At 35.3% G+C, this 15,224-nt stretch overlaps 1 protein-coding gene across 7 annotated transcripts in view; it reads right to left on the reverse strand.

Moving 5' to 3' along the window:
- Window positions 1-15,224, reverse strand: part of GABPB1 (GA binding protein transcription factor subunit beta 1) — a 61,284-nt gene that overhangs the window by 22,108 nt on the left and 23,952 nt on the right. For all 7 annotated transcript variants that reach the window (XM_045524158.2, XM_045524159.2, XM_010965300.3 and 4 more), the window contains exons 2-4: window positions 8,133-8,240; window positions 2,700-2,867; window positions 1,319-1,513 (exon numbers count right to left, since the gene is read on the reverse strand). In XM_045524158.2, coding sequence (XP_045380114.1) covers window positions 1,319-1,513; window positions 2,700-2,867; window positions 8,133-8,240 — 471 coding nt within the window. The remainder of the gene's footprint in view (window positions 1-1,318; window positions 1,514-2,699; window positions 2,868-8,132; window positions 8,241-15,224) is intronic.

Below are 15,224 nucleotides of genomic sequence, written 5' to 3' on the forward strand. Positions count from 1 at the left end.
CAATAAATAACACTACATGTAGAAAGCATGTCTTTCCCAATTAACTGTTCTCCATCTTCAACCCAAGGCCCCAAACTAAACTCTTAGGTGTAAGAGAATTGGAAGAAGCATGGCAAAATTCGTTTTCCTGGACACATAACATCTTTCAAGTAACTAGCTGAAGTTTAATAGTCTCAGATGGTCTTGGAGAAGAATTCTACTGGGAAGGAGAACAAGAACACAGGAAAGAAGAGGTAGTAAATAAAGAAAATAATTTAGTTGTCTAGCTGAAGGAAAGAGAATATTGGTTATTAGGAAAACTTGCCCAAAAGCCATAAACAACTATGTTCACAAATAGCTTCTTTTGAGGAGGGAAGAAAAGAAAAGAAAAGAAAAGAAAAGAAAAGAAAAGAAAAGAAAAGAAAAGAAAAGAAAAGAAAAGAAAAGAGAAGAGAAGAGAAGAGAAGAGAAGGGAAGGGAAGGGAAGGGAAGGGAAGGGAAGGGAAGGGAAGGGAAGGGAAGGGAAGGGAAGGGAAGGGAAGGGAAGGGAAGGGAAGGGAAGGGAAGGGAAGGGAAGGGAAGGGAAGGGAAGGGAAGGGAAAGGAAGGGAAGGGGAAGGGGAAGGGGGAGGGGGAGGGGGAGGGGGAGGGGGAGGGGGGAAGGGGGAGGGAAGGGGAAGGGAAGGGAAGGGAAGGGAAGGGAAGGGAAGGGAAGGGAAGGGAAGGGGAGGGAAGGGAAGGGAAGGGGAAGGGAAGGGGAAGGGGAAGGGAAGGGGAAGGGAAAAGAGAAGAAGAGAGAAGAGGAGACAGAAAGGAAGAAAGAGAGAGAGAAAGGAAGGAAGGAAGGAACCAATCAGAATGATGAAGACTACATCACTTACTTAGGGCACATCATTATGATTGCCAAAAAATTTTAGTGGGGGTGTGGGAGTATAGCTCAATGGTAGAGTACATGCTTAGCATGCATGGGTTCAATCTCCAGTACCTCCAGTAACAAAAACAAAACAAAACAAAATTTAGTGGAAGTATAACAGACTTGAAAAACCATACGGTATTCAAATATGCAACAAAAATAATAGAATAAAATGTTTAGAAGGAAATTCAGAACCTTAAAAACACCAAAAGCAATTACTTTATCTAATTTTCTACTGTCACATGCAAAGACTGCGGTCTTACAATGAAATGAACATGAACAGTAAGTAATGAACAAAGAGGAAGTGAAAGAGGAATAGGCCTGTCCAAAATAACAAGTATAAAATGAAAAGCTACAAGACAAACAGTTCAAATTATCCACAAGACAGAGATCCTTTTATTTTCTTAAATTAAAAGCCAAAAGTTACCTGTAATATCTCTGCTAAATCTTCGTTTCCATTGTCTATTGAAATATCAAATGCAGTTTTACAAAATTTACTTTGTGTGTGTACATCAGCACCATATTTGATTAAAAGTTCTACCACTTCTTGATGATTGTGTTCTGTGGCCCAGTGTAGAGCTGTCATCTTCAACATGTCCTTTGCATTGACATCAGCACCATGCTACGAAAATTTCAAAATAAGAAATTTCTGAAATATGAAATATAAAGAATTCCTGATTTGACAGCACTAGCCATTGTGCTTTAATCAGGAATTTGCTACTAACATGATCAACTGTTTTTGTGTGTTGAATCATCTACATGTTCTCCACACATCTGTCACTTAATCAGTTTTCTATCATGCTGGCTTTCCTAACTGCTTTTCTTCTAATTTCTCAGGGGTACAGTAATTATTTTTTCAGTCACCCAGCCATGAGCAAGAAGGGCTGGAGTGGCATGAGGAGTGAAGGAAAACTATGAGCATTCTTCCAAAACATTCCATTTAGTTATTTACATGAAAGCATCCTTTGCTTTCAAAACCAGTTTAACACAATCAATCAACAGGGAGCTATCTAGAGGTACACTATCCATTATGGTAGTCACCAGACACAGGTGGCTATGAAGCACTTAAACAACAGCTAGTCCAAATAGAGATATGCTGTGTATGTAAATACACACTGGAGTTCAAAGACTTCACACCAAAAAAAAAAATGATGTAAAATATCTCATTAATAATTTTTGTATTCCTTTCATGTTGAAATGATAATATTTGTATATATACTGAATTAAATAAAATATCATCTTAAGAATTTTTTTTTTTTACTTTTTAAATGTAGCTAATAGAAAATGTAGAATTACATGTGATTCATACTTGTGGTTTACATTGTATGTTTTTTGAACAAGCTGATCTTGAGGCTAGAATAAAAAGGATTAAGAATATCTAAATCTATCACTCTGTTTTAAAATTTTCTCTTTGGCATTTAGATAATTAAAGAAAAAGCCCTGTCTGTTTTATCTGTTTATTCATTTGTTAGTTATCCAAACCTAACATTCCCTTTCATGTACATTTTAACTGTTGAGTAAGACAAAGCTGTAGTCCCTCACCATAGCAAAAATCAAGATCTAAGAAATCAACTGTTTGATTTAACTAAGAACATACATAGAGGAAATTCCCCCCAACCACAAAAGAAAATTTTACGATAATTTTCATTCATATAAATGCTTACACACAAAAAAAGATAATATGGAGAGGAGTGGGGAGTAGATATTCAATCAAACTAGTTCCCTACTCCCTCTTATAAAACCACTATGGTCTTATAAGCCTGTGGGGGCTTACTTTTAAAAGCAAAGTGCAAAAAGAGAACACATACCTTAAGCAAAACCTCTACTATGCTGGCATGGCCCTCAGAAGCTGCCATATGCAATGGTGTTCGGTCCACTTTGGTTCTGGCATCTCTACTTACACCAGCTCGAAGTAGTACTTCTGTGGTGGAATAATGCCCGTACTGCGCTGCCAGATGAAGTGGAGAAGTTCCCAGCTGTACCACAAGAAAAACCACATATAAAACACTATTACTTTCTACTTTGTATTTCCTGTTTACATTGAGAGTAGATTATCTTTACATTAAGTGTTTACATAATAACTCAAAACTGAAAAGAAATAATTTTTGCTGAACAGTCTCTTTATAGAGGCTTTCAAGAATTCTCATTCACTTCTCAAGGAGGAAGAAAAGTAAGGATTTTATTTAATTCAAACCTGAATTTCTCATTATTTTTATCAGATAAATAGCCTAAACAAAATTAATTTCATCAGGAATTAGACATAATTAGGATTTGAGAAATTTTTCTGAGTATTAAAATGTTTTCCTCATACCATTCACACAAAATCTCTTTTCATCTATGAAATTCACATCAAATAAATGTAACTGTACATTTTTACATTAAACTTTTGTAGGGCTTAAAAAATTAATTAAAGCACCTCAATGACCTTTTTAAAGGAGTTGAAAGAGTTCATATTGTCATTTTTCAAGGGAAAAATCTGATCCTGAGGTGCACTTGCCAAAGGTGAGTTAAGACAGAACCAAAAGAGAGCTCAGTTTTCCTGAAATTGATTCCACACTGCCTAGCCACGACATTAATGCTACATTCCTAATATAGGGAAAGTACATACTAAATGTGCAGAAGACCTTATCAGAGGTATAATCATTAACAGGTGAAAATTAGAATTAAGCTGTATCACATGTATTTAGAGGCACAGAAAGTCCCTACAACTCTCTGATTACCAAGGCACTCATGTTCTAAAGAATCAAGATAGTTCACTAGAACATGGTATTTGCTAAGACCACTACTGTAATAATAACAACTAAGGTTTTGTTTAAGCACTTTCCAAAGCAAGCACTATTCTCCGATCTTTGTATCTATTTTATCATTTAATAGCCTCATAACATAGGTACTACTACTATTCTCATTTGGCAGTAAATGAACCTAAGACACAAAGAGGTTACTAATTTGCCTGAAGTCACACAACAAGAGTTATAATATAAAGCTAGGCATGTGGTCTTAATACATGGTAAAAATAGAAACCATTTACCCTGGAAATAGTTTAACTGCTATTAAAAGTCTTGAATTTTTAAGGGAAGACCATTCTAGCAGATCTAAGAAGATTCTTAAACAATTCTTTCTTTCTCCATGCTCTATCATACTTTTCTCTAACCGGCCCTTTCCAAATGCTTAAATTCTAATATTTAGTGAAGTACCTCAACAGCCCATTTAGCAACCATGACTTCAGCTCAGTGTCATATAATGGTTTATTTTGTAATTTTTTCATCTTGAGACCTTATCTTTTTGGCTGATGCTTATATATATATATATAAATAAAAATAAAATATATACACACACATATATATAATGTATATATATACATATACACACACACATACATATATAAAGAGAGAGAGACACATATATATGTAGTCTGAAGGAAAAAAATGAGGCAAACACTCATGAACCCACCATCACAGTCCAGAAATAAAACATTACCAGCACTTTAAAATCTCCCCACATGCCGCTCCCTAATAAACCTTTACCTCAACTCCTGAGATAACCACTAGTTTGAATTTTGTAATGAATATTGCTTTACTTTACTTTTTTTTTTAATTACCATGTATCCTTAAAAATATTCTTCGGGTTTGCTTGTTTTGAACTTTATTTAAACAGAATCACAATGCATGTATTTCTCTGTGACTTGCTTTTTTATGTTCAATATCATGAGATTCATCCACGTTGATGAATGTAAGTGTAGTTTACTAATTTTCTCTACTGTATAACATTCTACCGAATGAATAAGCCACAATCAACTCAACCAATCTATCTACTGTTGAACACTAAGGTTTCTAGTTTTTTGTTATTATGAATAATGCTGCTACAAACACAGTCCTGCACGTGTCTCAAGTATGTGAATAAGAGTTTCTCTTGGGAATATTTTTAGAACTTCAATAGCTACATCATAGGGTATGTCCATGTTCAAATTTACCAGGTACTGCCAAACTGTCCTCCAAAATGCTTATGCCAGTTTACCCATCTCCTTGCCAATGGTTGGAACTGCCAGACTTTTTTTCTTTTGGGGGGACTAGTCTGGTAGATATGCAATAGTAATTCATGATTTTACTTTGCATTTTCCCAATTATTAATGTAGTTGAGCATCTTTTCATGTTTATTAGTCATTCGAACTTTCTCTTTAGTAAAGTACCATATCAAGTCATGCATTTGCCCTCTCTTTTTGTCTTGTTGTCATCTCACTACTGTCATGGGAATCCTTACGTATTATGGACACTAATCCTTCTTGAGAGCTTTTTGTCTTTTTTATGCCAGGGCTTATTTATGTATTTTTCTAATTGAAGTATAGTTGATTTACAATAATATATTAGTTTCAGGTGTACAGCATAGTGATTCAGTATTTTTATAGCACATACTCCATTGAACGTTGTTACAAAATAATGGCTATAATGCCCTGTACTGTACAATATGTCCTTGTTGTTTATTTTATACAAAGTAGTTTGTATCTCTCAATCCCATGTCTCTATTTTGTCCCTCTCCCCTTTCCTATCCCCACTGGTAACCACTAGTTTGTTTTCTACATCTGTGACTCTGTTTCCATTTTGCTATATACATTTGTTTATTTTTTAAATTCCACAAATAAGTGATATCATACAGTATTTGCCTTTCTCTTTCTGACTTATTTCACTAAGCATAATACTCTGCAGATCCATCCACACTGCTGCAAATGGCAGGATTTCATTCTTTTTTATGGCTAACATTCCATTGTAAGTGTGTATATATACGTGTGTGTGTGTGTGTGTGTGTGTGCGTGTGTGCGTGTGTGCGTGTGTGTGTACGCCACGTCTTATTTATCCATTTGTCTGCTGATGGACACTTGGGTTACTTTTGTATCTTGGCTTTCGTAAATAGTGCTGCTATGAACACTGGGGTGCATGGATCTTTCTGAATTAGAATTTTCATCTTCTCTGGATATACATCCAGGAGTGGAACTGCTGGATCACATGGTGGTTCTACTTTTAGTTCTTTGAGGAACCTCTATACCATTTTCCATACTGACTGAACCAATTTACATTCCCACCAACAGTGCACAAGGGTTCCCTCTTCTCCACATCCTCACCAACATTAGTTATCTGCAGACTTTTTCAGGATAGCCACTCTGACAGATGTGAGGTGTTACCTCACTGTTGTTTTGAAGGATCTTTTTGTCTTGAGGTGCCACAGGATCACTATGATGTGTCTAGACACAGATTGCGTTTATTGATTCTGCTGGTGATTTGTTGGGCTACTTGAATCTGGGAACTGCCATTTGTCATCAGTTTGGAAAAATCCAAATCATTTTTTTTCAATTATTTCATCGCTATTCTCACTCTCCTTGTGGATTTACGATTAGACGTATGTTAGACTTTGTCACACACTTGCCTTCATGACACCTGCTACCTTTTATATTTTCTACGTATTCTTCTCTGTGCTGCATTGTGGATGATTTTTTCCTATCTTTCAGTTTACTAATTTTCTCTTCAGCTGTTCCTAACTGCTATTAAAATCTTACCAAAAGTCTGTATACATCTGCTTCTACTGTCAGTTGTTTCAGTGGGTTGTTGTCCAAGTTGCTTTGTGCCCTTGTATGTTCAGTTATTTTTGATTGTTCACTTTCCTTGACATTTCACTTGTGGCTATCAAGCCTGGGATGAAGGAAGGTTCCTCCAGAAAGGACATTCATTTCCTTGTGTCAGGAACGTGGGGTAACCTCTAGTCCAAAGATCACTTTAAATTCATTTTTCAGTTCACAGTTTTGCAGAGTACACAAATATTTATGAGTTCAAGCCATAAATGTATGCAAAGGATGGCTTTTGACTACCAATTCTATCAACAAAACTTTACCTCTCTCCATTTGGTACCGGGGTTCAAGTCAGTTCATTTTCCTTGCAGTACCCTAACAACAGAGGCAGGTGCAGGGGCAGGATCCAGCAAGAGGAGGGAGGGACTATTTCTGGTTTACCCTTACAATGAAGGTACATCTCTTGTGGATTCCAGAACTATGTGGAAAGTATCTCCCAGGGGACTTCTCTACGAGCAATCTCAGGACTTTATCTTTAGTAACCTATGCCATGGAGGTGGGAAAACCAACAGGCAAATTTACTGAGTCCCCAAATGTTCTAAGGGTGAACTTTCTCTGCATTCTGGCCTTCACTTAGTTTCTCAGGTTGATAATCCTTTACTTTCTAACTCATCAGTGCACGTAAGGCAATTAAAAAAAAAATTTTAGTGAAAATATCTTTCGCTTTTAAAGACAGACACTAAAATATTTATGGATGAAACAAAATAGTTCCTGGAATTTGCTTTAAAATAATACAAAACAAAGAAAGTGAATAGGGTTACAGAGGAAACAGAATTCATCATGATTTGATAATTTCTGAAGATGAAGGTTATGCAAGTGTTTTGTTTGAAATTTTCCATAATAAAAAAATTTATTTTGTTTTGAAAGAAAAATAAAAAAGAACACTGGACAAATAAGCCAAAGACAACAAAATCAAAACTCTGGATTTTTCAGTTGTTACCAGCGGTAGAGTTAACCCAGACTTCTAATCCTCCATACTCCCAAGACCATCCCTTCTGATTTACCTGCAGAATTAGACAGAGTTGTGGTTTTTGTCTTCCTCACAATCACCTTCTGTAATTACTAAGACCTCCCTCCCAATCCTTTCTACCTTCTGAGTCAGGTATGCAATAGTTTTGCAAGTATCAACTGAAATGTAAACAAATTTTCTTTTTAGAATCAATTATAACATTAACCCCAAATTTGTTATTTTCTGAATTATGAATTCTGCCTGTGCTGTTTATAAGGCTTTTAAATTAAATCCTAAGCAGCTACATTTTACATTACATTAATCCTTTATTACTGAACTCCATAGTCTAAAAGAAAAACCTGTGTGTGGACAGAATATTTAGACAAGGAAGTCCAATATTAGTGTGTGTGTGTGTGTGCGTGTGTGTGTGTGTGTGTGTGTGTGTGTGTGTGTGTGTGTGTGTGTATATACATACACACACACACACACTAGCCATTCTCTTTAAAAGCTTGCTATAATTCTAAAATTGCAAACAAACTCGCAAAAAAATTAATTTTTTACCACGTATAAACACATAGTGACTAAACTCTTATCTGGAAAAACTCAAAAATGAGAAGAAGAAAAAGAAAAAGAGGAAAAAAAAAAAAAAAACCCCACAACATTAAAATCATTCTTTACCCAGTCTGTAGTAAAAGGAGCTCCATTAGCCATCAAAATACGAACTTCATCATCTTGACCTGCTCGTGCCGCTTCTAAAAGCTTCTTTCCCAAATCTACCAGGGACATCTAAACAAAACACAGACGAATTTAACATCTCCATTTATATATTATGACATTACTCTTTTTTCCTTCTATCTTCATTAATAAGTCAATTTTCAATTATCCTTTCCAAAGATTATGATATGGTTAAACTCAAACTATAGATCACACAAAAGCAATTTATATTTGAATTTTGAGAACAGATTTATTATTAAATATTTACCTAGAATAATGAAATTAATTCAAATTCTCTGAAAATAACTGGTGAAAGACAAAAGAGATAAGTGGCAGAGAAAGTTTGTCTAAAATTTAAAATAGGCAATAAACTGTTTTCACTGGAGAAGTTGTACAATAAATTTTTTTCACAAATGTGAATAGAAATAAGGTAAATATACTGTCCTCTTTAACTAGGGTAAAATTTAAAGTGAATCTGCCATAACATTTTTTGCAACAGTAAATGTGTTCAGAATTTGAAAATAAGTATTTTCAACCCTTATACCAGAAACACACTTTAAAGTTCTTTCAGAAAAGGCACAATTCACATTCAATGAAAATAATCAAAAGAGTCTAACAGTATTATCAACAGTGTATGTGTCTCACCAAGAACCTAGAAAGTAAGTATACTTGGTATCCTGAATTCAAGACACCTGAAAAGACTAATGTCACAGCCTGGGGGTGTGCGCGTGTGGTCTTGAACAAGAAATACTGAAATATGAGTTAGGGAAAGATCATCATAGGAGTACACAGATGAAGAAAGATTCAAATGTATCAGTGATGTTCAAATTCAAGGGATGACAGTTCTAGGAGAAGAAAGTTCCTAAATCCAGAAAAGACTACTATTCAATGATGCTATATAGTATCTGGAGGAAAGGCAAACGGGTAGAATTTAAAGCTTGTGGGGAAGGAAAGATGTGAAACCCCTGAAATTTACACAAGAAAAAATGTGCCTGGGGTGTGGATTTGTCTCAAAAAGTGACAAGGGGAAATAAATCATAAGAGATGTCAAGTTGATTAGTGTATCCCAACTGTATGAACAATTATTACTCAAGAAAGAGGGGAAAGGAGTATGTGTGTGAGAAGGGCATTGACAGAATTTGGAGAGTTACTTATGCCAGAAAGGAACATAACGCAGCACATAACTAGAAGTGTTAGGGAACCTAAAAGGGTTGATTAAAAGGTTCATTTAAAAATGTCCTTAAAAGAACACAAATTTTTTGACACAACATTGTAAAATGACTATAACCCAATAAAAAAATGTTAAAAAAAGAACACAAATTTGTTTAAATTATTGTATTTTTTTTTAGTAGATTCCATAACATAAAAATAACCAAACACAAAAAGAGTCCCTAGGAACAGATGTTAATACTAGGAGGCTCACGCAATGATTAGGTGAGATATATATATCCAAAACAGGCATTTGTCATTAGGCAGGAAAGAATTTCTTATAGTTGTTCTATTTGTAAGGATATAAATAATCCATAATACATCCTATGGTGAAGAATAAGAAAAACAATCAATGCAGTTGTGGGTTTTATGTGGGGGTTTAAATGCTTTTTTGTGACATTCACAATATTTTCACCGTTGAATTTCTAATTTCCTTTCCTTTTTCCGCCCATTCTCTCATTCATACCTTGGTGGAGTCTTTGGAATCCAAAATACTCCTTAATCCCACTAAAAGCATTGAAATCACAAGAGATTACTGTTCTCTAATGAAGGCTTTTTTCTGAGGGAATATGTACCAGCTGGACAGGAGTTAACATTTTCAACAGGCAAAGAACCTGCAATGACTATTTTGCATTAAAGGCAGAATAAGTTAAGAGAATCTGACCTCTCTCCTACAGAAGTACAGTAAAATCCAAACTGGCCACGCTAACAAATACAGTGTCTACACTCTGGGTGACCAAAAGTTAATATTAATCTGGTTTCATAATGAAACAAGTCTTTCCCCAAAATACGTATTTTTAAATATGTCTTACACAGTAATATAAAATCAGTTTGCAGTCATTCAGCATACATACTGCCAGATGGTTTAGACATCTGGATATCTTTTATGAAACGGCAGCTTAGGGCTTTTCGTCATTCTTTAGAAATTGGGTTGTCTGCCTTTTTCTTAATGATTTGTAAGCATGCTTATATAGGTTCCAGATCTGAGTCCTTTGTAAGATATAATACATATTAAATTCATATTATTATTATCTCCCTCTAGAACCCTGATTTCTTGACTCTCCCACCCTGTGTTCTCTCCTTAAAATTACATAATATCTTCTACGAGTAGATAATTGTCAAGTCTCATTAAAAAAATAATCAAACTAAAATAAAAACAACACAAAAATGAATGTAAGAAACATTAATATTATAATTATTTTAAAGGTCTGACTCAGATGAAAAGAGAAAAGAATAAACACCAAGCACTCAGCAGATCAATAGTCAGGGGCATGATCCCACATTTTCCAAAAGAGAAAACAGAAATAATTCACAAGAGTAAAAATGTTCAGCATCACTAATGGTCAAAAAATGTAAGTGATTTTTAAGTCAATTTGGCAATATTTAACAAAAGTTATAAAAATGTTAAGCCTAATCCTAATGACCCAATAAATGACCCCAGTTCTGAAGATCTATCCTAAAGGAAAAATGAAAATATACCAAACGGATCAAAAGTATATGTGCGTGTTTACACATATTATATATACATATATATTCATTTTTATAATGTGAACAAACTAAAGGCAGGAAAATAGTTAAATTGTGGAATCTAATAGAATAGGATGCAGTAATATAAAATAGTAGTTTTAAAGTTATATAATAACATGAAAAAGTGATGCTATGTTAAATGAAAAGATACAAAAAGCTATATACCACTGACTTACTAAACAGAAAGAGAGGAAAAAACAAAGAATACACAGGCTACTGGGGACCTAAAATAGCAAACATATGGATCTGCTTATAAAAACTGCAACAAAACAATGATGCATTTGAACAAAGCGATTTACTTAGTTCGAGCCCTCAGATTTAGTTTGTTATCTATATATTTAATCCTCAGAGATAAAATACCAGATTTCAATAAAACCACTTAAAGGCTTAGCAATAAAAGTTCTTTTTTGGTATGGCAAATAATTTTCCCCAAGCAAATGGTGAAGCCTGATTCAATTCAATAAATTTTAATGAATGATAAAAACACTTATTGAAAGTATACTATGTATATGATACTAAGTTTAATACTCCATTCTTCTTGAGAAAACCCAAAACCCCACTGTAATAAATTCCATTTTGAATTTCTTTACTACTTAGAAAAAAATCTTATCATACTCTGATATAAACCATTTTTTAGCTCCAATTAAAATGTATTTTAGTAAGATCTATAAGGTAACTTCAAAATGTCTATAAACTAGCTACTTTTGCTCAAAAGTACATGCTGAGAGGGCCATCTAGTGGTAACAGGTATTACTACCAGTAATTACATTCGTAAAGCTTAAAGTCCATTTTGTTTTGAATTTCTATAGTTTTATAGTTCAAAGAGCTATTATGAAAATTAATATTTCCTGGACATGAAAACTCTCTATAAAACTATCAAGTACTAGTTCCATGTGAATTGTTACTAGCACTCAAAAAAGAATACTGTTTTATCAGTGATATCTTTCTATGTCAGCATACACAGACCTAAACATTCTTTTAACTGGCTGCACAGTATTACGGAGTGTGGTAGGTAGGCTGAATAATGGCTCCACCAAAGACCTCTAGATCCTAATTCCCAGAATCTGTGAATATGATAACTTCATGACAAAAGGAACTTTTGCAAATGTGATTAACTTAAGGATCTTGTGATAGGAAGAGTATCCTGAATTGCCCAGGCGGTCCTCACAAGGGTCTTTATAAGAAGGGAGGCAGGAAGAGCCTGAGAAAAAGAAGCAGATAGGAGAGAAAGCGAGAAAAAGAGACTTGAATACACAGCAGATGCTAATCTTGAAGATGGAGGGAGGGGTCATTAGTCAGGAAATGCAGGCAGTCTTTTACAAAGTAGAAAAGGAAAGAAAATGGATACTCCCCTAGAGTCTCAAAAGGAACACAGCCCTGTTGAAGATTTTTTAGGTCTTCTGACCTCCAGAACTGTAAAATAATTTATTTATGTTATTTTAAGGCACTAAGTTTGTGGTAATTTGTTATAGCAAATAGGAAACTATTACACTATAGAGGAAACAAATACAGAGTATGAGTACATTAATTCCATTTTAATTTTTCATTTTTACAAACAATGCTATAACACAGACATTCAACATACTCTCAGGTTAGCATTTTTATGGAAGTTATTCTGAGAAGTATAATTGCTAGAGTTTTTAAAATCACATTTTAATTGTAATGAACACTGCCAAATTATCTATCAAAATATTACACCAATTTACACTTCCACCATCAGTGTACAAGAATGACTGTTTCCCCATAAGGTCCCCACTTTCCTAAGAAAATTGACCCCAGGTCTAGATTTTCCTACAGTCAAGGCCAAGGATCCAGTGAAATCATAATCACAAAGCTGATGAAAAAACTTCCACAACAACTTTCTTCAGGAATCATGACCTGAGAAATTCCATTTCCACACCAGGATAGCAAGACTTTTTAACTACAAGACTCTTTACCATCTTTAAAGCCTCTAGTAAAAAGACATCTTTATGTGACAATGAATATATGTATGTTCATGTATAACTGAAAAATTGTGCTCTACACTGGAATTTGACACAACATTATAAAATGATTATAAATCAATAAAAAAGTTAAAAAAAAAAAAAAAAGACATCTTTGCCCCCAACTGGGAGTTAGGGAGAAAATGTCCTTCTTGGGTTCTCCCATGTCATTTTTCACCCACTTAAACTGTGAAAGCCTGCTCAAAACCTTATGTGCTCACATTAAGTTCTATAGAGGGAACATTCCTTTTCAGGGAAACTTTGGCTTCTCTAGTGTCTACCTATTCTGTTCAAAACATAGGCCCTCATTTGACCCACCAACTCACCAATTATTAAATGATAATAATCCCTAACATTTATGTGACAAAGAATTTTACACACATTAACTCATTCAATCTCACATACTAAATAGTAGTAATTATCATTATCATCATTTTACAGATGAGGAAACCGAGGCACAGCAGGTTGCACTGCTCAAGGACAGACTGCCCGTGAGGATTAGAACAAAGGCAGTCTGGCTCCAGGGTCCATGCTCACAGTCACTATGCTATACTTCTGATCTGATCCTCCTAGTGACCACAGGCCAGATGCCCCCACTGAATGCAGACGCTAACAATTCTACTCCCTAGGCTAAACACTAACCACTATCTCTACCTACCTAATTTTATTTCACACTGAACACAGACATGGTAGAACAAAACTCCCCACCAAATTACACTCTGATTTGCCTTGGTCACCACATGGTTCATGTTTATGTGTCTTACCTAAATTATAAAATGCTTGAAGGCAAGGATGGTAGTTAATGTATCTTTCAACTAGATTCCTTTTCTTCTCCCCTTAAATATTGGCAATTCCTCAGTGTTTCAATTTTCAGTCCCCTTTTTCTTTCTCTACATTCTCTCATCTAGCAGATTTTATTTTTTTTAGCCGTGATTACCTGATAGCTTCCAAATCTACCTTCAGTCCAAACCTCTCTACAGAGCACTGGAGCCAAGTATTCAATTGCATAGACACCTCCACCTGTAGATCACAAAGCACCTCAAAATTAAAACTGTCCACGTACTGGCTTGTTCCCTCAGTCAGAAACTTTGGAGTCATCCTTGACTCCTCCCCACCCTCAACTTCCTCAATTTCAATCAATCAAGACCCATCACTTTTACCTCCTAAATATCCCTCAAATCCTTCTACCTCTTTCCAGTGATACAGCATAGGCCTTCAATAAATATTTGTTGACTGAGTTTTTTCCCTCTCTCAAAATATTTGCCCATGCCTCCACCCTTTCTCTTAGAGCACCTCTAAACTAGTATCTATGCCTCAGTCTTGCCTTCCTCTAATTTATTCTCCACTCTGCTACCAAACTTCTCAGTCATTCTTAAGCAGAAATCATGTCTCTCCTCAGTTAACGCAAATAAAGTCAAACTCTTTGCCATGAGATTCAAGGCCTTTCATGTTTGGCATCTGCTGCTGTCACCCCCACATCCTCCACTCACCACCTCTCACACTGAATTCTATACTCCAGATAATATGTTGTACTGGGCTCTTTTTCTCACCTTTGGGCACCTACACACAATATTCCCTCTGTCAAAAATAATGGTTTTCTCTCCACACTCATTTTGCCATATTTATTTCTACTTGTCCTTCAGAGTTCAGTTTATCTTCTCAGAGAAGGCTTCCCTGATGGCACCAAAATTAACTCAAGTATTCTTCCTGTGAGTTCTTCTAGAATCCTAAGTTTATCTCTATCATGGCATTTATCAAACCACATTAAATGGGCCTGTTTGCTTGGCGACAGCTTGTCACTGTGCCTGGACTGTGGTGCCTGGTGAACGGTCCGTAAGTGTTCTTTCACTGAATAGATAAACAAAGTTTACCATACTGTAGAAACTCCAGAAATACTTGGCATACCCAATAAAGCCACAACATTTGACTCTTTAAATGTAAATTAGGCTGAGAGCTTCACAAATTCTAATACCATAATCAACAGAATGCTCAAGTGAACTGGTATCAGCCTTGTAAGTAAATTCCTCATAACTAAATGAGGTTGGAACTTGCCTGGATATTCTTTTCTTCACTGGCAGCAACTCAAATTGACAGATTTGATCCAAGAGTCTGAAGTCAGTTCTATGTTTGCTGACTCAAAGGAGGAAACTATGAACATAATAAGTATGGGTAATGGCTTCATCTTGGACCCTTAGAATCACTCTTGGACCCGCCAGGTTAGTAATTTGGACGAGAAGCCAAAACTTATCTAATAATCAGCAATAGGATTGTGAAGGAAGATCAGCTCAGGGCCACCCTCAATGACAGTGGATCAAATCAGTACCAAACTGAGTTCAAA

This window comes from Camelus bactrianus, chromosome 6 (assembly GCF_048773025.1).
Source record: "Camelus bactrianus isolate YW-2024 breed Bactrian camel chromosome 6, ASM4877302v1, whole genome shotgun sequence".
Taxonomy (NCBI): Eukaryota; Metazoa; Chordata; class Mammalia; order Artiodactyla; family Camelidae; genus Camelus; species Camelus bactrianus.